Source organism: Diadema antillarum, unplaced genomic scaffold (assembly GCF_040938485.1).
Source record: "Diadema antillarum isolate AM-2024a unplaced genomic scaffold, OU_Dant_1.0 seq00000031_RagTag, whole genome shotgun sequence".
In the NCBI taxonomy this organism is placed as follows: domain Eukaryota; kingdom Metazoa; phylum Echinodermata; class Echinoidea; order Diadematoida; family Diadematidae; genus Diadema; species Diadema antillarum.
The window spans coordinates 115,049-142,213 of NW_027271147.1; the positions used below are offsets into that span (position 1 = coordinate 115,049).

General features: G+C 40.4%; 1 protein-coding gene across 1 annotated transcript in view; it reads right to left on the reverse strand.

The window, feature by feature from the left end:
* The window catches only part of LOC139725298 (GPI inositol-deacylase-like), a 48,458-nt gene that overhangs the window by 13,056 nt on the left and 8,237 nt on the right, over nucleotides 1-27,165 (reverse strand). The window contains exons 5-14 of the mRNA XM_071636387.1: nucleotides 26,570-26,661; nucleotides 25,358-25,504; nucleotides 24,411-24,554; nucleotides 23,766-23,818; nucleotides 22,055-22,121; nucleotides 21,103-21,211; nucleotides 19,653-19,981; nucleotides 17,928-18,003; nucleotides 16,127-16,261; nucleotides 15,194-15,405 (exon numbers count right to left, since the gene is read on the reverse strand). Of these exons, the coding sequence (XP_071492488.1) occupies nucleotides 15,194-15,405; nucleotides 16,127-16,261; nucleotides 17,928-18,003; nucleotides 19,653-19,981; nucleotides 21,103-21,211; nucleotides 22,055-22,121; nucleotides 23,766-23,818; nucleotides 24,411-24,554; nucleotides 25,358-25,504; nucleotides 26,570-26,661 (1,364 nt within the window). The remainder of the gene's footprint in view (nucleotides 1-15,193; nucleotides 15,406-16,126; nucleotides 16,262-17,927; nucleotides 18,004-19,652; nucleotides 19,982-21,102; nucleotides 21,212-22,054; nucleotides 22,122-23,765; nucleotides 23,819-24,410; nucleotides 24,555-25,357; nucleotides 25,505-26,569; nucleotides 26,662-27,165) is intronic.

The following is a 27,165-nucleotide window of genomic DNA, read 5'->3' on the forward strand; positions in this document are numbered from 1 at the left end:
TCCCATCATGATCATCCATCCACTCCTGAGGCATATTGGAAAGCCCCCTGTCTAGGACTGCTGGAGGGCAGTCCAGTGGAATCTAGTGTCCAAAGCAGAAGGGATTTTTCACCAAGGTCCCCCGCCCTTCACTCCCCACCCCCACCCCAACCCCATCACCGTCTTCATAGCTCTGTCCAGACCCCCTTCTCTTTTTTGTGTGCCCACTCAACCCTTAACTCCCCCAAATCCGCCCCTTAGCAATGAATACGATCTGTTTGCAGAACTCCCTAAGCCGGGCCCCTGAAAGACGGCAGTGAAAGGAAGAACGCTGGCGGTGATTTGAGGTATACTGTGAGGTATCTGCGAACAACTGTCGCCTCAGATTTGCCGCTACTTATGAAGTCCCCTGGGCTAGCGCCCCACCAACAATTGTAGAGGATTAGTGAAGTACTTGGAAGATGTTTAGCGGACACTTCTTCGGGAGAAAGCTTGCAGACATTTTACAAATTGGAGCTTGACTGCATCTTAGCAACTTCACTGGAGACAGAAGTTTGTTGTGTTTCTCATTAAATCAAATTAAATCAAATCAAATCTGCTCACTCTGATCGGGGAAGACTGCTTGATTTGACAACAGCAAGAGGTAAGAATCTGCTCAAATCATTTTACTAGGACTACTCAAACTACCTTTGAGTCATGGACACAACTATAATCTTTCTGAAAACATATTTCGTGTTCTACTTTGTGATATCTTGAATTTTATGTCATTTATTCACTTTTTGTGTGTTTGTTTCAACAGCGCCTATGATGGGCAAGTTTTGTAGAAGGCTATGTATACAATTACAGAAGAGCAAAAAAAAAAAAAGTTTCTCAACGGTGACTAAGAACATATCACCATATTGATAGCCTTTAACAGCAACACAGCATCCTCAAGATTACAAGTGCTGTATATTTCTCATTTAAAAAAAAATACTGATTCCAACTTAGGACTTCCTTTCTTATCTTATTTCTCAATCTGATTAGGAAATATTCAATATGAAGCAGAATTTCATGACTCCTAGATCTTTACTTGTCAACAAAACATAACTTTATCAATCAAGCTTGCATTAGAAATGCAAATTCTGCAGTCAAAAAGACTGTCTAAATTCCTTCGAATGTCAAGGCAGTGTGGAAGAGAAAAACAGCTCTGCTCTTCTTCATGAGAAGGGCAAATCTGATATTTTTCAGTAGAATAAAAGAATTTGAATAGTATTACAATGAAACATCTATAAAGAATGTTCAATCAATTCTTTTTTTTTAACAAGAATAGAAGAGCATGAGGAATATTGCTTGACAATTTAAGTTACATCATGCAAATCTGTTAAACACACACACACACACACACACATACACACACAAACTTGAAACAATTTGTAGCGACAGATTTTAGTTGTCAATGTTTTATGAAATAAAACTTGACAAAAGCCAAGAGAAATGGGCTGGCTAGCTGTATTCAGCTCTATAAGTCATGCACAGCTGCTAACATCTGTACATTAAAAAAGATTCTAAACATGTTAAAAAGACTTATTTTGAAGGAAAGAAATGGAATGGAGATGGGGTAATGGTAAACACAAAACATGTAATATTAAATTTCAAATAAATCATATGTTTTTATTTCACAAATAACAGTTTCTCCTTTTGGATGAAGAAAGAAATACACTAGATATGGTTGAAAAACAAAACTGATTAGTCAGCTGTACTGACAATGTGTGATTTCATTCTCACATACCAAGTATTTCATTTCTGTACACATTCTTTACATTTACGTCTCCTGTACAGGTATGCAGTCATTCATCTTTACAGAGACTGTTCGGTAACCGGCTACCGGTATTTGCTGTCAATAAACTTTTGAATGGATCTGGAATTCGACGATTAGAGAAAGTCGACTTCACCTCTGCCAAATCCCAACAAAAGAAGTCAGCAAAACGACATTCTGCAATGCGGAGTGTGCAATGTTACACAGAACAGCGCATCAAGTCGTAAATGTCAGTTCACAGAAGAATCATAAATCATTCCTCCCAATATGAGAGCTAAAAATATCAAGTTCGCGCCCTGGTAAACCATGACTTTTACGCACAAGCGTGTGAAAATATCAGTTTGATGGGCAACCAGCATCCTGTGAGATTGATAAATCATTGTGGCAGTTGGAGGCATCAACCGCTGCGTTGATGTTGAGGATGCCAACAAACTTACTTTAATCCAACTGTTGAACATCATCTGCAGCAGCAGTGTATACAATATGTCAGTGGATTCTTTTTACTTTATTTTTTTTTTGTGGAGCCACAATAACAACTGATGAAAAAAAAGTTTAAAATTGCTGTTATTATCACAGGAAAGAAACATTATCACTGGAGTGAAGTGTAGACCAACAAACATCTTTGCCTGGCCAAATATTGGTGCTGACATTTATGTTTGAGAGGACAGATACTTGGAATGGAAGTGATAAACATGGACTTTGAAGCCATTGTGGTCAGTTGTTCGAGGAGTGACGCAATGTGAATCGCGGTATCCACGCTTTATCTGAGGGTCGATATCTCCCATATATTGCCCCAGTGTTGTTCATTTGTTTGCTTATGACTCCGAGTGTCCCCCTGACAAGTTGATACAGCATGGCCACTGGACAAGATAATGGTGATAAGGACTCTACATTGGAGGCAGAGGGTGGATCGGTCTTGAGTAGTAATGACTCGGAATTATCTGTAGACCTGAGTTTGAAGCAGTCAGCGACGCATTCTGCGGAGGTTCTCGGTGATTCCTCAACTTCTCCTCCATTCCTCACTCAGTTACTTTATCACAGGAGAGCCAGTTGTCCATTCATCATGGCAAGGGACAAAGAACACCTGAATTATTTGGTAACTGGCTCCAGAACGCTGCCGGAACCCGTGGTCTCCAGGGCATATCGCTCCCTCACGGACCACAGGACCCCCCTGCTCTTGCAGCACGAGCCAAAATCCAGACGGATGCTGTCGTACTACGACTACGTACCCAGCCGGAAGGTCTTCAGCGAGCGTGACCAGTTCGTGCGGGACCAGAACCGCGAGATCCTCAAGTTTGAGCTGATGATCGAGGATCAGCGCAAGCAGCAGGAAGCCATCGCAATGGAGCGAAAACTCCTGGGTGAGGACTCCGACGAGGTCGAGGGCGATGACGAGAAGCCAGAGGAGGTAGTGAATGAAGAGCAGGTGTACCAAGAGATCATGATGAAACGAAGGATGCGGAGGTTAAAGGTCAACGACAACACCTACCAGGGTCTGTTCCCTCAGATGTACCAGTACGAGTTTGGACATGGTGAGAAGGATCGACAGAAGCACTCTGTCACAAATAATGTGCACAAGGGGAGAGCCGGAGCTAAAGGCGGCGAATCTCATTCGCTGGTGCGCAGGGGGAGCAAACATGGCTCGCAAATCGGCGAGTACCAAGGGGACAAGGAAACAAAGTCCAGTCAGAATGGGAACAACCGCAGTTCTGTCGGCAACGACGAGACTGCGCAGCTGCAGAAGCGACCAGGGGTTGCCCGCAGGCTTTCCCACACCGGTCACCGGCTGGAAAGGACTGGAACGAAGACCAGGCTGGATCCGCCCAATACACTCTCTGCGAGCAGTGATCGCCGTCAAACGACCAGCTCGGTACCATCATCTGACCCGGGTGTCCACACCGCTGGTATGAAACTCCAGGTCATCAACGCCATGAGACCACAATTCACTAATCCACATCGGATGGGCAGTGGGACCACTGGTGTGACAAATGTACCATCGAGTCCACGGCATGCTAAGCCTTTACCAGTATCAAAACCAAAGCATGCCTTGCAGCGGTCAATATCGGTGGGTCATGGAAATCCCTCAAGAACTTCTATGCCTGCTGATGCCCAAAGACATTAACTCTTTAGGCACAAGAGATTTTGTCTTCATAGATTTTTACATCATTTCAAGAGCTTTTATGATGCAGCATGCCATAATTTTTAAGTTGTGGACCAACCTGCCTATTACCTCAGAAAAGAAGAGTCTAAATAGATAAGGTTTTTGAAAAAAAAACAACAACTGGTGACCTCTTGAATTGATCTTCCAAAGAGTGGTAGAATTTATTTTTTTTTTTAATGGAGTGCTATAAATTTTCCCCATGAACATAAACTATGTGTATTGCACTTGTGCGTAGCTATACTCAATCTGTATACAGTTTTGTTAGGCAGGTTACAGAGGTCACTGGTACAGGACTGAGTGTAAGCTGTACAGTGTATGTGTGCAAGCAGTTATCATGGGAACCAAACCTAGACAATATGGCAAATTAAGTGTGAAAGGAATGTTTAATACTGAGGAAATCATAATCAGTGTACTGTATTATCACTGCTGCAATTAAATTTGGACTCAATCCATTAAGCATCAATTTTTGATGTAGTGTGCTTCAACTAAACAACCAACATATTTACATGCAGCAATGACACAAGGTGTACATGTCTTGTGTCAACTAGGTACAGCGAGTGTGAGCTTGCCCGATATGACTGAGCCCAGACAAAAACTGTGCTGACTTACAGACATTCATCATGCTTTAATAGTCAATGCTTTCTTACAAGTTGTATCATCCTCATCTAAGTTTTCTAACTGTCAGCAAAATTTTCTTAGCGATGGCACTATGTACAAATTAAAGAGGTAAGCTGGAGCTCAAAGTGACCATGTGACACTGACATAAGAGTATCAAAGTGTGATGGCTCACAACCATTCATTACCATGGAAACTGGTGGTAAAGAATCACACCTGGCCCAAATATCTGTGAATACTATTGTTGCTAACCATGCATGCACCTTGTTCCAACCCAAGCTATAACAAAAGACTGTGACAACATCACATTGGTTCTCTATTGAGTAGCAAAAAACAAACAAGAGACCCGCGGGTCTAGCGCTCACCTGAGTATCGCAAGTTCACCTTTCACGCAGTCACTAATCTAAATTATTCACAGCTCTACCAAAATTTGACCAGGCACTCTCAAGTAGAAGATGAAAATGTACAATAAGGTCCCATTTTTTAAAAGATTCCTTAATTTGGGGGGATTGGGGCCCCCTGGGGCCCTCTGGGTGGGGCATGGTGCTCATTTTGATAAATTGTGATCCTGATCCCCTAGGGATGCTACTTGCCAAGTTTGACGAAAATCCATCCTGAGGTTTTCAGGAAGAAGATGAAAATGTACAATTTAGGCCCCCATTTGGACCTTCCCAACCACCCCACCCCCCCCCCCCCTCCCCGAGGGGCACCCCTGGATCTTCTATGAACAAACTTGAAACTACAGTCATTAATGTACTCACTCATAGTATTATCTTAGCTCTATAACTTCTGATACTAGAGAAGATTTTAAAAGATTCCTTCATTTTGGGGGTGTGTGCCCCCCGGGGGCCCCCTGGGTGGGGCATGGTGCCCATTTTAACAAATTGAGATCCTAACCCCTTAGGGATGCTACCTGCCAAGTTTGGTGAAAATGGGTCATGGGGTTCTCAAGAAGATAAAAATGTACAATTTAGGCCCCATTAGGATCCCTCCTCACCCCCCTCCCCTGGGTCCCAAGGGGGGCACCCCTGATTCTGCCATGAACAAACTTGAAACTACAGTCATTAATGTACAAACTCATAGTATTAACTTAGCTCTATCACTTATGGTTCTAGAGAAGAAGATTTTTACAGATTCCTTAATTTTGGGGGGTTTGGGCCCCCTGGGGCCCCCTGGGTGGGGCATGGTGCCCATTTTAACAAATTGGGTTCCTAACCCCCTAGGGATGCTAGCTGCCAAGTTTGGTGAAAATGGGTCATGGGATTCTTAAGAAGAAGATGAAAATGTACAATTTAGGCCCCATTAGAACCCCTCCCCACCCCCCTCCCCTGGGTCCCAAGGGGGGCACCCCTGATTCTGCCATGAACAAACTTGAAACTACAGTCATCAATGTACTAACTCATAGTATTAACTTAGCTCTATCACTTCTGGTTCTAGAGAAGAAGATTTTTACAGATTCCTTAATTTTGGGGGGTTTGGGCCCCCCTGGGGGCCCCCTGGGTGGGGCATGGTGCCCATTTTAACAAATTGAGTTCCTAACCCCCTAGGGATGCTACCTGCCAAGTTTGATGAAAATCGGTCTTGGGGTTTTCAAGAAGAAGATGAAAATGTAAAAAGTTTACGCACGACGCACGACGGACGACGGACGACGGACGACGGACGACGGACGACGGACGACGCACGACGCACGACGGACGCCGGACGAAGGGCGATCGCAATAGCTCACTTGAGCCTTTGGCTCAGGTGAGCTAACAAGCAAACAAACAAACAAACAGATCTTTCTTTTTGTTTTTACTTGAAATTCTTTTATACTTTTTGTGTGCATATGCCTCCTGGTATTTGTAAGGTTAGAGGTGTGTAAAAGTGTTTTAGGGTATTGCTATGAATGCCATGCATTTTGAAAGCATATTTTGCAAAAACAGCATACATATGCAAGTGTAAACTGTCTTTAGGAGAGTTTTAGTAAAAGTAATCAAGTCTGCTATCAAGAATCACAATGACTGAATGATGAACAAGCTTTAAATAGTCCCTTTACAAGAAGTAAGTTTTTAATTTCACAAATTGATATACGTTACATTTGTGTTACAGGAGCCAGTATTTTGATGTGTAGTTAAATACCAATGGTATTGTGAAAATCAAACAACTTACAAAATTAAAAAAAAATTCAACTAGCATGAAATAATTGTAATACATGGCATTACATGAGTGCGATACTACAATTTGTAGGCCTCTTTCATTTATGACGTCATGCTCATAGCACAAATTGGATATAAAACGTGTGGCAATCGAGTAAAGTTATGAGCTATTTGTCATGAATCATTTGTTATCTGTACGTATGCATGTTTAAAGTACAGATGCATACAAATCTGCTACATTTGATTCTTGCATATCAACTCAGGATTGTACTTATAACTATTCAAAATAAAGACAAATGTCTATCCCATACTTACAAAATCATTGAAGCAATGCTTCACCTTATATGTAGGTTACTTTCAGTCTCAAAAAAAGAAGAAAATTACCTTGTATTGAACATCATGCCATCTAATTTGGTTTATTTTTGTGAATTTTGTGAGACCAGTCATGTTAGTGAAACATGCTAAAATACTGACTCATGGAACACAAACGCCATGCATACTGTAAAAGTGGATATTTTTGCGCGACTAATTTTTGCGCTCGGCCGGGTAAGACGAGTTTCGCATGTTAATTCCGCGAAATCAAGACATCAACTACTGGAACATATGGCAAGCAAAAATATTCACATGCTTTTATTTTCGTGCTAGTTTCTGGTTGCACGAAATGTGCGAAAATTTCAACACTGCAAAAATTTCCACTTTTACAGTATTTTCTTTTTAAAAGGGCAGGAAATTGCATCCTTTGCTTCTTGAGAAGGGATGATATTTTCATTCAATTACTGTGGTTCTTTAGAGCAAAATTTAACGACTCACAGGACTGCCTTACAAGTATCAGTTTGCAAAATAAGATGCTAACCAAATATAAATGGCATATCTTCAGTAAACACCCAGCCCCCCTAGAGTAGAAATCAATCTGCCATTTACGATGGAAATTTGATGTCAAGAGTTTGTCTGCAAACAAATGCGATCCCATTGACGGGTCGGATAAATATTGATACAAAGTCAACAAATTGGTATTCACACTGCCCTAAACAGGGGCAAAGTCAACATCCAAACTTCTTTGTCCCACACTGCACTCCGTGAGGTTGCCATGGTTACATATATATGGGACTATGATGAGATGGCAGCTTACAGTTTTCATAGTATGTGTACTTTGATGGTGGGATATCAACACATACATGTATGCAATATTGGGCTAATTATCTCATTACATTTTTCCTTTTGACAGTCTGCACCCTCTCTCGCGCAAGATTTCTTTTCAGTCACATACTTGTACATGTACATTGTACAATGCATACATGTACGGAATTAGTTTATGTCCATGTTACGTGCCATAACCAAGAAGTATGATCTAAAGTAAAATAAGGTTGATCATGTTCATATGTACAGAGTCAGGAAAAAATAAACATTGTTGTTGTTTTCAGTATATTACGAATGTATAAGAACTTAAATGTGTGCTAAAACTCGTTTTCTAACCAACCATTTGTTTTTGTTTCATACTCATTTGTCACCACATAAACATGTACCATATGACGCAAAAATAGTGCAAGAAGAGGACTAATATAGTTGCGAAACTGACTATATACTCAATTATTATCCATACAGAGGATTTTTAGAGCCCAAATACAAGTGTTATTTTGTCGACGAACATCATAACCTCCGACCCACTTAGAAAGTTTGTTGAACTCGACCAATATTTTTTTGCCGAGGCGACCAATATTTAAAATATTGGACGGCAAGAGGGGGATTCCCCACAGTTTTTTATAAACTGCACCGTGATTGGCTGAGATATATATGAGATGACCTGAAATATGAAGTAAAAACGTCTGTGATTGGTCAATCACGAATTAACTAAAATATCGTTTTTTTCTAAAATTCTGTGTTAATACAAACAAATTTCATATATCAATTAGTTGAAATTGTTTTGCATACAATTTTTCAAAATATCACTTTCATACCAGGAAATTAAATTTAGGTTTGATGAAAACAAAGGCGACGATTGATCAGCTCAGCGCTAGTACTGCTAGATAGCCCGCGCGCGATATACAAATACATGTAGCCGGCCACCGCCGCTTGCATTTGCATGCATGTTACGTTATGTGTATACTAAGTACAGTAGGCCATAGGACTACAGTACGAGTAATTCGATCTTTCACGATCTACGGAAGATGTGGCGTGAATTGTGTCTCAGATCTCGGATACAAGAACATCTAATTCTGGTGTAAATTAGCTAGATCTCCGCCTAACAGTAACATGACTGCTACCATGGATACATAGATCACTGTTTTATCAGGGAATGAAGTAGATTAACTAACACTGAAGAGTGTACCATACCCCATGTCAGGATCAAGTACAGTAGCTAAGTAGGAGACCATACAGCACTCTGAAACAGAAAGGGTAAGTGAAAATATTCTTTTCTAAAATCCTCTGTAGGATAATAATGATAATATTAGATGTCCTATTTTCGATTAATACAAGGAAATATAGGACTCGCTAAGCAAAATATTGGACTCGTCTTCCACTCGTCCAATATTTGTGCATAGCTCGTCCAATATTTCCTTGTATTAATCTCAAGGCCATCCAATATTATATAAATATTGCCTCCAGTAACACAAACACAGTGCATCATCTCCAATGTGGGGCAATCCATACAAACTTTGATTGTCAAAAAGAAATAACAGCCTTTCAATTGCTGTGGTTCTCAACATGTTATCACCATTACCACCACCACTAACAACAACAAGGAAAAGTAGAAATTACGCGGTGCGTAATATATGTCCCCGCCGGAAGTAGCATTTTGTAGCAAAATGTGCAATATAGGTAAAAAATCAAGGTCAAAGGTCAAAGATGTCAAAGGTCAAAATTCTGTGTAAAAGTTTTGAAGCCCTCACCTAGTGCCATCACATAAAGCAAACGGAATCGAAATCGGGTTAGAAATGGCGAAGGAGTAGCATTTTATAGCCAATGTACAATACAGGTCAAAAATCAAGGTCAAAGGTCAAAGAAGGCAAAGGTCAAAATTCTGTGTAGAAGTTTTGAAGCCCTCACCTAGTGCCATCACATAAAGCAAACGGAATCGAAATCGGGTTAGAAATGGCGAAGGAGTAGCATTTTGTAGCCAATGTACAATACAGGTAAAAAATCAAGGTCAAAGGTCAAAGAAGGCAAAGGTCAAAATTCTGTGTAGAAGTTTTGAAGCCCTCACCTAGTGCCATCATATAAAGCAAACGGAATCGAAATCGGGTTAGAAATGGCGAAGGAGTAGCATTTTGTAGCAAAATGTACAATATAGGTCAAAAATAAAGGTCAAAGGTCAAAGAAGGCAAAGGTCAAAATTCTGTGTAGAAGTTTTGAAGCCCTCACCTAGTGCCATCACATAAAGCAAACGGAATCGAAATCGGGTTAGAAATGGCGAAGGAGTAGCATTTTGTAGCAAAATGTACAATATAGGTCAAAAATAAAGGTCAAAGGTCAAAGAAGGCAAAGGTCAAAATTCTGTGTAGAAGTTTTGAAGCCCTCACCTAGTGCCATCACATAAAGCAAACGGAATCGAAATCGGGTTAGAAATGGCGAAGGAGTAGCATTTTGTAGCAAAATGTACAATATAGGTCAAAAATCAAGGTCAAAGGTCAAAGAAGTCAAAGGTCAAAATTCTGTGTAAAAGTTTTGAAGCCCTCACCTAGTGCCATCATATAAAGCAAACGGAATCGAAATCGGGTTAGAAATGGCGAAGGAGTAGCATTTTGTAGCAAAATGTACAATATAGGTCAAAGGTCAAGGTCAAAGGTCACGACTGAAATTCTGTGTACAAGTTTCAAAGCTCCCATGTAGTGCTATCATATAAAGCAAACAGAATCGAAATTGGCTCATAAATGACAGAGAAGTAGCAAATTGAAGATTTTGATCACACACGGACGCACACACGGACACACGGACGGACACACGGACGGACACACGGACGGACGGACACACACACGTACGGAGCCCGTTTCATAGTCCCCTGCTCGAACTCGTTCGGCGGGGACAAAAAGTCTAAAGTCTTGATTCACTCACTAAAGATGTGATATAATATACACATTACATGAAAATGCATTCCATGGAACACAACAAGATGGGCAGAAATAAAGCCGTGAATGCACAGTGGGAGTTGCTAGTGTACTATTGATACTTTCGATTCTGAACAAACATTAATCCATTAAGCAATCCGCTACACTATTCATATTCATCCATCCATCCATCCATCCATCAAAAAAATTTATCCACAAAGTCAGCCAGTCACTCAGTATTTACCATTCATTCATTCACTCATTCACACACTCCACTTTTCTTTCATCAATGTCTTCTAGCTGGTGGCATATCTGGGGGCATTTCATGAAGCATTTTTTTTTCTGACAAATTGGTTGGACAAATTTGCTCTCAGCCAATCAGTTGGAAAGATTTCAGTAGCTTATAACACTTTGTCAGAAGAAAATGCTTCGTAAAATGCCCCAATGAACTCCAAATCAGCAGTGGCATTGATGGTTTGTTTGTTTGTTTGTTTGTTTGTGTGTGTGTGTGTTTTACTACAATAAAGTAAACAAACAAACAAACAAACGATATTGGCCTCTCACAGGTAATCTTTCTGGCCTGTCTGCATGGGATATTTGTGGGAAGATTTTTAGGATAATAGTTCGAAAGAATTCAAATGTGGCTGCGTCGATGTTGGCTATCAATACTTTATAATGAGGTTAGATTTATGTGGGATACATGCTTCTTTGTGGTACCAACTGACAGTTGCCTCTATTGACCGATTCTGTGACGCGCTATGTGTATTTTTGGTATGGGCGCAGCCATAGTGGGTGTATCAGCCGACCCCCCCTCCGCACTCCCCCACCCCTCTCCCTACATTAGCACGCGCCCAGAATGAAAAACTGCTTTAGCCAATAGGCGTCTCGTACTGAGTGCGCGAATGCTTGCTAGTGCGCGAACCTTTGTTACAAGTGCGTGATAAACATGTTGCCCGGGGGTGGGGGAGAGCAGGGGGGGGTCGGCTGATACACCCACTATGGCTGCGCCCTGTGCCGTGAAATGTCTGCTGCCCTCAACGAACCCGAATCGGTCAATAGAATTGTAATACAGTGTTCATCGCATAATCGGGACAGGTTGGGAGTAGCAAACACGGCCCCTTTAAGCGAGGTGCCCGATTTCGCGATGAGTACTCACCATACACTAACGGCATACGACATGTACATGTAGTGCACACACACACACACACACACACATGCATACTGACGTACTGTACATGTACATGAATACACAACACGCTACCCCTCGGTGCGACCCTCCAGCTCTCCCTGCATTCTCGCAATGATGTAGAGAAATCGCAACCGGGTTCGATTCTTCTGTCAAACACGCGTGTACACGTAATCAATGTCAGCTCATAGTCTAGATTCATAAAACGTTACGTATTCGCACATACATTGAACCCTTCTCATCTTTCACGCTCTCCCTCCCACTCTCTCCCCCATTTCACTGAATACGTAACTGTTCATAGCCCTCATTTCAATCACGTAACTTTTGCCCAGTCACAACTGAGGAAGATTGTGATGTACACACAGATCACAGTGTACAGCTGTATTGAAAGTTGAAACCAAAGACAGTAGATAACAAGATACGAAGGCGCGCGATAACAATGGACTTTGCCCTCAGAGTGTATGACTGAGATTAAACAACGCACACAGCCTGGGCTGTATGAGCGAGGCATGTTTTTATTGGATGTGAGTCGAGTAGGAATTGCAAGCGAGCACATGGCTTTGCTTATGTAGGGGAGAAGAATGTTTGCGAAGGCATGTGCTTTGCAATGGCATGGATACTTATACACGGCGCTTTCGTGGCTATGCATGTACATGTACTGGATGGACGGAGGTCAAAACACACCAATCCGAAGCTTGCTTTGTAAGTTTGTTGTAAACGACAACTGATACGGAATCTTTGAAATATTGCTGTGGTATTTTGGTAGATTTTTGTGTAAAATATTAACAAAATCAAAGATCGCTTGAAGAAAAATTGTCCCGTTTATCAGAGGTCCCCGCCCGATTATCCAGTGAAAATAACGTGCGTTGGAAATGTTTCTGGGAAGCGTATATCATTTAAACGAGGATCCCGATTATCAGATGCCCGATTATGAGATGAATACTGTATTAGATTGACTTGAAGCATTACATACTAAATTTTTGTGCACAATTAGCATGCATCCCACAAATTGCTTGAAGTTTGAATGACAGATTGCGGATTGCACAGTACCAAAGGACAGTCAAAGGAAACAAATAAACAAAAATCCTCTAATGTCAAATAAAGCACTGGAAAATGTGACATCAATGATAAATCATTTGCATATCACCCAGCATTCAGCACTGGAAAAAACAAAACAAAACAAAACAAAGTAAAACAAAACACACACACCAAGGAATGTTGTAATCCTACGAAATTCATTCTATCCATCTTTTTTTTTACTATGCTCGGTGAGAGGGAGAATATAAAGTGTATGAAGAAAAAGAGCTGACCAATCTCAAGATGAGAAACAGCCAGGTTTATAGCACAGCCTAATAATATCATGTATGTCCAATAAGCAGCTTTATGCTCAACATAGGGTAAAGAAGAGGGCACAGGCTGAGTCTGTATATAAACCAATCAACATCACATTATTAAGGTACACATACAATAATAGGTGTATTAGCAGAGTTGCCCCGGAAACCGCTATCTATGGTAACAGATGAACACCTGTGATTAACAAGAGAGATCTTGCCCAGTATCATCATTATTTTTTCACGCTTTCAATAACTGGGAATCGAGTCACAACCTTGTTATGCAATTCCTGGCAGGTAATGTCACTATCCTTTCCGAGTTGCTTTTTTTTTTTTTTGACATGAACTTAAAGGGAATGAGTTATACTCTGTTTTCCAATGCTACAACAATCAAACAAATTCAACAAAAAATATGTTGTCATATTACAATTTGTGCAGAATTTCTGACCTACCTGTATTTCACAGTAACAAATGAAATACTATGAAAGAGCTTCCTGGTGGCATAAATAGAATGAGAACTGAAGAAGAAATTCTGCCAAATACAATGTATTCAGCATATAGAGCAAACATTGCCACATGTAACTCTATTATGCTAAGCACAAAACATAAGTATTGCAGACACACCGCAAAAAATGAACAATTACAGTCCATACAACAGTAACACAGCCATCGTCATCGCTGACAAGTTGCACACAAAGACACATACAGGTAAAAGCTTTATAATGAGAACACATTCACCATTGCACAAATACTGTCATCAACACCAGTCCACCATCACAGAAGGCTTATGCAGAGGCATTAACTTCTCTCATAACCTCAGTCTTCCAAACAACATTCTTCTCGATAATCTTACTCAAAATACAGCACAGAGGTGCTGATATGCTGAATACACTTTGAAGAAATATTACACATTTTCGCATATTCTTAAATCAAAACAAATAAAACTGTCTCTGCTAGTAATGCCATGGCCACATAACTTCAAGTTGTTTCTTATCTTTATAGTCAGTCCACACAGGAAGTCATGTTAGATGACATACCATTATTCTACAAGTCACATTTTTTCCCTAAATATCTGATATTGCTCAAAATTTGCTGATTTGCTCCTTTCATCTCATTTCAGTTATTTTATCTTTTGAATCTTCGGATACGTGAAGGTAGAGTCTCCCTTAAAAAAAAAAAAAGACTTTGAGGCCATGCTGGAATTTCAGATCAAACTACTCCCATGCAGAATCATCAATTTCGTAGAATAAACCAAAGCTATTCTGTGGATGGCTCTCTGCATTTCTATATTCGCAACCTGCAAAAACTTTCCGGCCTGATAATCCACTTTCACTGCCAGATAAGAGCTCCTAAAGTCTACGAATAGATTTGGGATCCATCCCCCTCATTTCCCCCTCATTTTTTCCCTAAACATTGTCTTAACATAAAGATCATTTCAAGAGAAAATCCATGCAAAGTGAGTAAACATGAGTTAAACATCCGGAAAATACTGCTGGTAATAGAACTTCCACACATCTTCTTTTTTTTTTTTACTTTGTGCAACCACATTTTGTTTTTGTTTTTTACCAAATATACCTCAATCTTTATTGTACGGTGCGGATTTGCATGGTTTGTAGCAGATTTGAAAGTTTTAAGTTTGATAGTCTCGAAGAATTCATCTGCAGTTGCAAGTCTCTAAGAATCTGATCTGCAGAAAAAGGCTGCCACTCTTGCCATAACAAAAAGCCAATTTGTGCATGTACTCCCTGTATTAATTTTTCAAATGAGGGCTTCCATCCTTCAGACATATACTGACAAGTCCAAAGTACAGTCAGTGAACACAACAATCAGCACAAAAAAAAACAAAACAAACAAACACCACCACCAACAACAACAAACATGATCAGCAAACATAACATCAACCACATAACCTCTGCCTCTGCCCCTCCCATGACCCCTGACCCCTCACCTGTCCGGGGATCTCCCTGTGAGAGATTGCCACCCTCAGCCGGTAGTGACACCTCGAGTAGACGTAGGCGTGGAGCTGCACTGGGCGCTCGTCCCCGGCCGGACGCCCACTCTGGAGCTTGAGGGACATCACATTGTTCTCCGTCGCCTTGGCAACGGACCACTCATCCTCCTGGAACCAGGGGACGTGGAGATGGAGGGTGGTGTTGCCATCTACAAGGAGAGGTGTGAGGACAAAAATTAAATCGATTACAAAATTTGAAAGCTTTCCAAAAATACATTCTATACGTTTTAACTGAATTTTACCCTTTCACTTCATCAGATGTTTTACACTTTGAACAAAAAATTAAAGTTGTAAAGACTGAGGTTATAATGCCTGTGCATTCCTGGATACAGCCACAATTCATGCCTGATATTCACATTTTTACATTTACTGGACATCTTCATCTTGGCTATGGGATAACAGTAATACATGATGATGGTTATTCTAATCTCAACACATGACACACACACCTCACTACCTCTGCAAGCCATAACAATTAGAAACTGAATCCCAGACACTGAACACTTCACACCCAACACTGACTTACATGTATTTTCAGGAAATTTAACCCGTTGAGGACGAGTCCCTAGTACACTCGGGCAGGTGTCTATGGGAAATACATGTTGTAGCAAAATCAAACCATCCTCAACGGGTTAATTCATGATACTAAAATCACAAAATACTGTAAACCATGTTCTACAGGTCTATGTGCCTGCCAGCCTGGGGCCACTAGAAGAAATACTCATAGTTGAGGGAGTAAAACAGAAGTTTGTGAGCTTATTGAGTGTACTGGAAACTCAATTAAATGTCCACGCAAGTCTGATAGATTCTGTGAGTATGTTGGACTCAGTTTGTTACACCATGCAAGGTGGTGTTGAATTACACCCTTACCTCTTCTGACTGGCTCGAAGCAATGGGCTGGTTCAAGGATGGCAGTGTAAGCCTTCCAAACTGAGTCAAGCTCCGGCAACGAGATGTTGAAGAAGAGGGAGTGGGAGTCGTGTTGCTTCATGATGGTCTTTGGCTCTGTGGACAAATAGGAGGAGGGATAGGAGGAGGAGGAGAGAGATGAGAAGAAGGAAGAAGTGGAGGATGAGGAGGAGGAGAGGGGGTGAAGAGGAGGAAGAGAAAGAGGGTAGAGGATGGGGAGGAAGACAAGGGGAGTAGTGGAGGGGAAGAAATAGAGGAGGGGAAGAGGAGGGAGACGAGGAAGAAGAGGGGGAGGGGAGGAGGAGGAGGGGCGGAGGACAGAGAGGAAGTGGAAGAAAAGGAGGAAGGAGGAGTGGGGGAAGAAGAGGGAGAGGGAGGGAGGAGGAGGGGAGGAAGAGGAGGAGGATGAGGAGGAGGAGAAGAGGAAAGGAGGAGGAGAGAGGGGAAGGAAGGGGAGAGAAAAAGATGGAGAAAGAGGGAGGAAGAGGAGGAAGACGAGAGAGCAGGAAGAGCAGGAAGCGGAGGAAGAGAGAGATGACAACTAGTAAAGATTTTGGTAGTCATAATCCTACCTAATGGGGCAAAGGTAACTTCTTTAATAGCAGAGACACCTGCTGCATTCGTCACATATAGCAATCTGTAGCTTGTAATGGGCATCATTTGAGTTTCATTCTCAAAATCCCTACAAACACAAAACCTAGCGTAATACTGAAGCTTTTGCTGCTGTCCAAAGGAATTGTAAAAATACATCACATTTTGATTACAAACTTGTCAAATACAGTACTCTCCGCGTAATCGGGTATCGCTTAAACGGGTACTCCGTTTAATTGGGTAGCAATGTCAAAATCAGTTCCGATGCACATTAAAATTACCTGATAATCGGGTTGCCTCTCCGCATAAATGGGTAAATAATTTTCTTCTAATCTAATTTCTACCCACATTTTATCGCAGATATGACACTTTAAGAAATCATGAATGTCAAATTTTCCACGGCTAATGGCATTCTCTGCTTAAGCAAAGAAGACGATCATTTGGGGAGTGATTAAAAATGAAAACACATGTAGCTGGCACTCACAATTGCACAGACAGACAGGAGTTGAACACACTTCACTTGTGCTCCGAATGTGCCTTACAAGCACGCGTGTTAAGCATACAGTGTAGGTGTTTGGTGCAGTGTACAATGCATGTACATACACATTGTGTGTGTCAATTGTGAATGAGACGTGTTCTTCTGTTAATCGGGTACTCCGCTTAATCGGGTAAGAAACGCTCTGCCCGAGCCTACCCGATTATGCGGAGAGTACTGTATCTCTACAATGAATTCACATTGCATGAAAAGCAATATACGTCTGACTTTAATGCAAGGTTGTGTACGGCAACATATCAGTAGATATTAAAGGACACTACAGAAAATAACAGGAAACATGTTAAATCAGACAGAATTGATAAAATCTGACATTTGCTATCTATAAGCATTTCGGTTTCTGTGATGGTAAGATTGAAAAATGCATGCAACTTACCTAGACTGCTTAAATTAGACACATAATGAAAATGCTGGGGGTATTTTTCCACTATCATTGCTGTCAAATTATTTGCATGGATAGGAAAAATCCTTGAGAATTATTTTGCACAGATAGTAACCCCTCCCCCCCCCCCACCCAAAAAAAAAAAAGAGAAAAGGTATATGTGAAAGTTTTGTGTTTCATTGTGGGAATAGTGTGCAGATAAAAGCTCAGATGACACAGAAAGTGATAAAACTTACTGTAGGAGAAAAATCCAGGTAGACTGGCACTCATCACTCTCTCAGATTTCTTGTATGCATCCACTATCACATGGATCTGGAAGTAAAACATTCCATGACAAAAGAAAAGGTAGTTAATGCAATTCACACAATGGGCAGTGTGTAACAGAGAATGAAGTGTGTACTCAACAACCTTTATCCATGAGGCATTACCAGTCTGCCAAACTCTATATCTAAAAACATGCTAATATTTGGTCAAATTTTAAAAAACAAGGAAAAGTAGAAATTATGCAGTGCATAATATATGTCCCCGCCGGAAGTAGCATTTTGTAGCAAAATGTACAATATAGGTCAAAAATCAAGGTCAAAGGTCAAAGAAGTCAAAGGTAAAAATTCTGTGTAGAAGTTTTGAAGCCCTCACCTAGTGCCATCACATAAAAGCAAACGGAATTGAAATCGGGTTAGAAATGGCGGAGTAGCATTTTGTAGCCAATGTACAATATAGGTCAAAAATCAAGGTCAAAGGTCAAAGAAGTCAAAGGTCAAAATTCTGTGTAGAAGTTTTGAAGCCCTCACCTAGTGCCATCACATAAAGCAAACGGAATCGAAATCGGGTTAGAAATGGCGAAGGAGTAGCATTTTGTAGCAAAATGTACAATACAGGTCAAAAATCAAGGTCAAAGGTCAAAGAAGTCAAAGGTCACAATTCTGTGTACGATTTTTGAAACCCTCACCTAGAGCCATCACATAAAGCAAACGGAATCGAAATCGGGTTAGAAATGGCGAAGGAGTAGCATTTTGTAGCCAATGTACAATATAGGTCAAAAATCAAGGCCAAAGGTCAAAATTCTGTGTAAAAGTTTTGAAGCCCTCACCCAGTGCCATCACATAAATCAAAAAGAATCTAAATCGGGTTAGAAATGGCGAAGGAGTAGCATTTTGTAGCAAAATGTACAATATAGGTCAAAAATCAAGGTCAAAGGTCAAAGAAGTCAAAGGTCAAAATTCTGTGTACAAGTTTTGAAGCCCTCACCTAGTGCCATCACATAAAGCAAACGGAATCGAAATCGGGTTAGAAATGGCGATGGAGTAGCATTTTGTAGCAAACTGTATAATATAGGTCAAAGGTCAAGGTCAAAGGTCACAACTGAAATTCTGTGTACAAATTTCAAAGCTCCCATGTAGTGCTATCATATAAAGCAAACAGAATCAAAATTGGCTCATAAATGACAGAGAGGTAGCAAATTGAAGATTTTGATCACACACGGACGCACACACAGACAGACAGACAGACAGACACACACACACACCTACGGAGCCCGTTTCATAGTCCCCTACTCGAACTCGTTCGGCGGGGACAAAAAGTCTGAAAGCAAACACTTATACTTTGGTCAAAAATGGAAATATTGTACCAACTAAGCATGCTTTATCAAATACACAGAAAAAGCTTTATTTTTTTTACTCATACAACATATTTTCTTATTTTTGCTGAATAAAAACACAGCAAAAATTATATACTAATTGGCAACTTTGGATATGGGTCAACCTCAGATTATACAAAATGGCCGTATAGGCTCATTACAATATTGCCCAGAGGGATATGAATACAGTACTCCACAAAGTAAAGTCTGGCAAGTTAATGTTCTGCTAGGCATTCAAGACATGCACATTTATCTGTTAATATAAAGTTTCCAGATATGTACATCCAGCATGCAAGGTGAAATCACTCTAAAAGCTAATGCTCACCTTGTTCGACTTGGGCACTCGAACGACAATCTGCTTCGGGCCCGCGATCCCGAGGTCGGCGAGGTCGAGGTGCGCCAGTCGCATGTTGGACTTGAGAGGGGGCATGAGCTTGGCGCGCCGGGAGATGTCCACGCCCTTGATGCAGCGCTCCTCATAGGAGCGGGTGCAGACAAAGAGCCACGCCTTCTCTGAGGCCACAGTGGCGGCGATGGCGAAAGCGTCCTGGTCGCTGCCCTCAGCGTCCAGCGGGAAGGTGTAGTAGACGGGTCCCTGGTTGTGGCGGCCAGCGATGTGCTGGAAGCCTGTTGTGATGGCCTTGAAGTTCTCGTCTGTGTTAACATTTCAATAACAAGGAAATGAGATGCATTTTCATTCTCACACTTCCCCCTTAAAAAACAACAAAACAAAACTTAGAAAAAAAAAAGAAACCAAGATCTGTAGACTGGTACTCATTTTACCAGTTAGTAGAAAAATACATTCTATAAAATCTCATGCATTAAAGGGGCTCTGCTTCTCACAATCTGAAATACCACAAGCCGAGGGTACCCCTCATATAGGAGCATAGCAGTGTAGGTCTGTATCCATCATTGGACAGGGTCCTAGATAGCTCACAGTCCATTCTACATACAAATTTGTAATGTACAAACTGCAAACTGTAGGCAGGCAAATATGTTTTCTTCCAGAAATCTATCAAGAAATTATTCAAGCAAATTGCATGGTGCAAGCAGGAATATATGGGGAAAAAAAAACAGATTTGAAATTACAATTACAAATTGCTGTACAGACACAGCATTAAAACCTCATTATAAAATGGGTTCAAGAATGTAGCCAATTGGAAGCGCTGAAATGAGTCACGTGTGTGTGCATTAATTTCTCACTAACATACACGGCCTGACGTCAAAATGTTTACACTAGCAGTGCGCACTCAATCAGTTGTTACAAGTGCGTCGCGTGCTCCTATACGCGCTGTCAATTCTGTAAACAACTTCTAGTTCAGGCTGCCGGCCGGCCTTTCTTGTGTGCATAACATGTGTGGCGTACGTATACTCTTATATGTACAGTACTTATATGTGCGGGAATTTCCGAGTACGACGTGCGTAAATGTTTGGGACGAACATCTTCGGACATCTTGACTCTTGAGCGAGTGCTACATGTAGCTGACTGGTATTGACCCACAAAGGTACGTGAAAAATGCTGTTAGTTTTCGACCCATTTTATAAAACAAATGATGCACAGGATAGAGTGCGTTAGTGGAGATGTAGCGCACTCAAGGGTATTTACAATTGTGAAACATGCACGAGACGAAGCCGAGTGCATGTTGCACTACACTGTAAATTGTATAATATCATCATTCAATTAAATTTACTTTATTATCGTTATTATTCTTCTTTTTTTTCAGGAGTACTCAAAATATTTTCGAGGGTAGCAAGAGCTGATGAGCACATCCTACCTGCAAAGCCAACAACGTCTTCGGTGTGGGGGGAGTAGCTGTTCCTGCCATCATGAGCAACAAAGTGATGCCGAAAGACTTTCATGCGATAGTCAGGATTGACGGACACCTATTAGATTTTGATTAGAAACGACAGTAACTATCATAAATATGATGACAATTGTAACAAGAAAGCAAAGCAAAAAAACCCATCACCAGTGAAAACAAGTATGGCAATGACCATGACAATGTGATATTTATAATGACGATAATAATATCAATCATAATAACAGTAGTAATAAACAGAAAGAAAACAAGAAAATATGTACTGTAAAACATGATATATTCGCGGCACGAATTGGAGCCGACGGCCTTTTTTGCGGCATGAAATTTTCGCGAACTGCCACTGGCATTCAATGCATATAGTGTAGACAAAAACTTTTGCGTGCATTTTAATTTCGCGAATCTTGGTGCTCGCGAAATTAAAATGCACGCGAAAATTCCTCGTTTTACAGTATGTGAACATCCATATCTTAGTAATTTCTCAACAGAAAGGCCAAATGTTTTCAACATTGGATGCATAGTACACTGTACTTCACCTGGAAACTTCCACACAAATGATACGCAGGTATGCTGCAAACTTTACAGATGCAATGGCAAAAACAGAATAGGCCAAAGCTATTTCAATATCCTCTCATAGATATATACACACTTGCAAATTTTCATACCTCTGAAATTCTTCTGATATGCATAATAATTCTTTATCTCAAGGCAAAGCATTACGTTAAACAGAATTGCAAGAAAACCAACAGAAATTAGATACCAAAGCACACAAAAGAGAATCAAACACTGCACAGAATAATTCACCTGACACAAACTAAAAACTAACATTACATTGACAGTCATATCATCAAGAGCTTTAGGCACTCAACAAAGCATGATTCCTAGCATGAAAAGTGCCATGGTAACTCACCTGCCGTGTAAGCCTGTCCACTAAGTCAAAAAGGGCTCTGTCCGTAGCCAACACCAACTCTTTACACCTGGATAAAACGATAAATTATGAACAATTTCTCAAGACCACAAATGACATTATTACTTCTGAAGCATAACAGTCATTCTCAAAGCCAAGGACAAAAAGAAGCAAAAAGTCATTGCATATGCAGCATACTGCATATGCGATATATTTTACGAGAATGATATTTTGACAATTGGGACCTGCAAGACAATTGCGTGACTGGTTGAATTCATGCTAACGAACCTCAGTGACAGAATGAGATGTTCACATAATTGCTTTTCAAAACTGTTAGTGACTTTCCACCTTCAAGACAATATACAACACACTATGTTGTGTGAAGCAATATTTGTCCAAGTTGCTAATTTTGTTGAAATTTGTGAAAATGAAAATACTGTAAAATAAACTGCATATATGGTACTTCTTGAGGTAATTCCTAGTGAGTAATCACAAGGAAATCCCAGGCTCTGAAAATGACTTGTAAATATGTATGAGTTGTCATCACAATACCCTGGTTAACTTGTAGGCATTAAAAGTCAAAATAATTGCAAAATAAATGGATTGGCTGGAAGAAAATAGATGGAAATAAAAGTTTCAGTACCTCCTGTCCAATTTAAAAGTATGTGAATATTTAGACATACAAAATTTGATGCTTGTTTGGATGCATTATGCAAGAGTATTGTGAATTGATCTCTGAGTTTTAACATGTGACCCTACATCACAAAACCAAGAATAAGTCACCGGACATGGATCTTTAGTTAAGGGCAGATACTGACAGAACAGACTCTAAGCTTTGAAATGATGTATAACTCAAAGCAACTGGACCTTCCTAACCAGTCTAAATAATGGAAATAAAGTATACACTCTGGAAGAGTGTTTACTGAGAAGAGAGGCTTTGAAGTTTAGGGTCTATTCAAGAATTGTACTTAATCTCACCACGCTTGGCTCAGTGCAATGAATGGGACAAAAAACAGGATGTAATACTCGAGATAACCGCAATGAAGGGATTGCCAGATTAAGCTGAAAATTTCTACGCTCCTTGAACACACATTCTATTCATGACTGATACCAACTTTAAATGCAGTAGCACTATCCTTTCAAAAGCTATCAGAGTTGAAAATGAACAGTGTGTATAAAAGGATGTTTAAGAAATTAAAAGGGGCCTATAACATATACCTAATCACACTAGTCAAAAAAATACTGTCCTGTAAGAACTGCTAGAAACACAATTCACATTAGTTTTATAAACTCAAACTTTATATTATCCTTCACTACATAGAAAAGAATTGCTCTTCCTGAAAATATAAAAAACAGAAGATTGACTATGTTCGCCCATTTCACATATTTTGAAATTTTTTACACAAAATCAGGGAGTGCAACTTTTTGCTGGTTTTGTGATGCACAGTCAGATATACCCCTGATCTTCCACTGCAAAACTGTAAATATTTAGTGAATACCTACACATTTTTATCTAACCATTCCTTTGGTAGTGTGTTTTAGGTAAAAGTGGGCAAATTAGATATCACTGAAGGCTCACAGCTGAAGAGCAGGACAATAGAACAATCTATAAGCTACAATTTGACAGTCTTTTGAAATGACAGGTTACATATACACTTGATAGTTCAGAGTACTGCCCACAAAGTGATTGTGCCCTCTTCACTTGCTAACTTACCACACAATGCATCTGTGATCGGTAGATAGCCACACCCTCGGCACTGACCCGACCTGAGTTAAAGAGAGACAGAGAGACAGAGAGACAGACAGACAGACAGACAGACAAAGAGGGGAGCAGGAAGAACAAAAATTGTATTAGAAAATACACAAACATTGTTGAAACATCAAGAAACAAGAGCTCCTGTTTTTAATAACATGAGAGCTCATTCACCTTTTGATTTATGATCTATCAGTGTGTGCATGTGAGTGTGTATGTGTGTGTATTTTGAGCAAGTGTTTGTGTACATATGTGTTTGTGTGCATGTGTGTGTGCTGGGAGAAAATAGATGGTCAATATTTCTTTGAACTATGGTGCACAAACATTGTCTGTGTACAGACACACACCTAGAACTTCTAACACAACATCACACACTAAGCAAAAAACAAAAAACAAACAAACGATCAATCATAACTCTGAGCTTTATTGACAGTGGGCATATATTCCTTTCCTTCCCAAAATGAGGCATGTCCTGTTCTCATCTACAATCTACTGACTGCCAGATGACAGTTCGATTAAATGTATTTGCTTCACTCATCAACAAAGTTTTCCTTTTTATTGTACTGGGTCAGAGGTCATGTCAAGAAGATTATACACTCTACTTACAACCACACTAAGGCCCCTGTCCGGGGGTACCATCCCGTTGATTGATGTAAGCCCAGACCGCACCATGTTGTCACGGTAACTGCCTCCGATGGATACCACAGTCAGGTCGCGCATGGCTGGTGACTCAATATTCTCTGCCCAATACTGACGGGGTAAAGCAGAAAAGACGAAATTATGACCTGCAACACTTGTGCTTTTGTACTAGCAACAAACAAACAATTCAAACAAATATTGTGTTCACTGTGGCAAAATTGATGCTTTGCAAAGATGTAGCTGATACTAGTGAATGAGGACATATGTTCCAACCATGGCTCACAAAGATATCTAACAAACAGAAAGTTCAACTGTGAGAACAACTGCAGTGATAAATAAGTAACACCATTTAACTTTTATTTTAGATTCCAGCAAACCAAGACAATAATTATTACTTTCCTGTCTGTAGAGAAATTACCATAGAAACATGGCACTATCATACACAAAAAAAAAATGCCATTGTGTTTTGGTGCCCACCGGAGTGCAATGAGACATAGTGTTTAACAACATGAAATACTATATTATGTCATCCATGTAATGAATACATTTCATTCATTTGACTAAAAACTGACTCTACTGATATGGACAGGCAGCTAAAATCTAAAATATTGACCCCCAGGGCATGTGTTCAGTTTTGTTTTGCTTTGTTTTTGAAATTTTAACCAGGAACAAATACAAACAATTTTTCATTTTTTCAATATTACTACAGATGGCATTCCATAGATCGGCTGCAATATATCATCTCAACATGCAAACAAACAAACACAACAAAACAAAAGCTTTCAACAATACACAACATAACAGGTCAGCGGTGGAGATTCTGAAGAGAACCACAGCTGTGTCCAGTATCCACGGGACAGCACATGGTCACTGAGTGACCCATTAAGTGACCAGCCGCACTCGTCGCCCCGCACCTTATCTACTCTGGCCGTGAACTGGTCTATGTAGGCGTCGGCCTTGATGACTGGCGCCGCGTGAGGGGTTCCCATGGTGATGAGCGAGTTCACTTGGCTGGCATCAAAGTTGGGTCTGGAGAACAGGGCCTTGGCGACCAGGCCACCCTGGAGATGGAGAAGCAACAGAAGTGGTGAGAAGCAAGAATCTCATCTCATAGAGCAAAAGAGGACAACTTGAAGGAAAACTGTTTTGACTTCTTTGGGGGGGGGGGGGGGGGGGGGGGTTCAAGTCAAAATCATTTTCTTGCTGCCATTGTATGTTCTACTTTCTTTGAATCTGTATCGATAACAAACGTGTTACTGCAAATAAAATTTAATTTGAATTGAATTGAATTGAATTGAATTGAATAAGTTCCCTTTGTCATGAAAGCTGTACGATATCTAATCTGACACAGTCTTGACTACAGGATAGAGGAAATCACTGGTGCTTGCAAATTTCACACTGCTATGAAGGACTTGTTCTCATGGTATAAGCTCACAAAATCTCAGATTACAAGAAATCTATTGATTTAGTTATGTGGCCATAACTAAATTTGATTAAATACCGCAGTGGTCCATCTCTTGCCCTTACCTTAAGTCAGAATTGGGGAAATATCAGACCGACAACATACAAGCTACATTGTTCTCATGCTGGCCGAGAAGGAGATTGTGTCAACTCTTAAAAACTCAAAACATGCTATTTTAAAGTCTGTGCAAACTATGGGATTAAAAAAATAACAGGACTGAAAGCATAATGCTCTATTGTGCTGGTGACAATTTGTTTCTTTGCCATAATTATTGGTAGCCCAACATAACTTTCCACTGTCATGTTGAGTAAAAAAGATGCAATCAAACATAAGTCAGAAAATCAAACATAAGTCAGAAAATCAAACATAAGTCAGGTATCAGCCAATCAGAATTGAGTATTCAGAGACTTGTTTGATTTTCTGACATATGTTCCATCTTAACTTTTATGCAATAGAGCCCAGGGACCATAACTGCGCAACAATATCTAGCTTCAACAACTTCTTATATTTTTTTTTTTATTTCATCATGACCGAGAATAAGAATACCCTGGTATATGGGCTAATGAAATGAGAAATCCCCTATGCCCTTTGGAGTTTTTGACTATTTGTTGAAAATAAAAGGAATATGGGATTCCAAATAATGTGGATGTGGTCCAAATCTCACCTTTGAATGACCAATGATGACCAGCTGCTTTGGGGGATTTTTGCGGCCGCTGTAGAGCTCCAGGATGCGCTCTACGCAGGCTTGGACATACTCTAATGGATGAAAGAAAAATAGTCCGTCAATGAATGGAAATGAATGATAGTCACTTTTCCCTGTGTCATGCAGTGCAGGGCTGCCTGCATTCACACATCAGTTTAAAGATAATAAAAAGTTTTGGTACCTCAAAAGTTTCCTTGAATTTCCTTGTCTTAGTTTGTGTTTCAGGTTAAAGTACCTTTCATATAACTAACACTGTGAGACTTACCCGCCCCAAAGTGCTCTCATGTCATAGTAATCATGCAATTAACTGCGACCAGCAGCCCCATACGCATAGCGACCAGCAGTCCCATACGCATAGCGTAATCGGGTTTCGCATTGTAGCATTCAGGATCATGACAGATTTAGTATCGCAGGATAAATGTCAACTTAAAATCCCAAAAATTCTTCAATTTGAAGACTTACCAATTAAGGTGAAGTATTGAAAACAGGCTTCGGGCAACGTTTGGTTCTGCCTATAGTCCCTTTCTGTTCAAATTGATTACTGAATGTGACTCGGA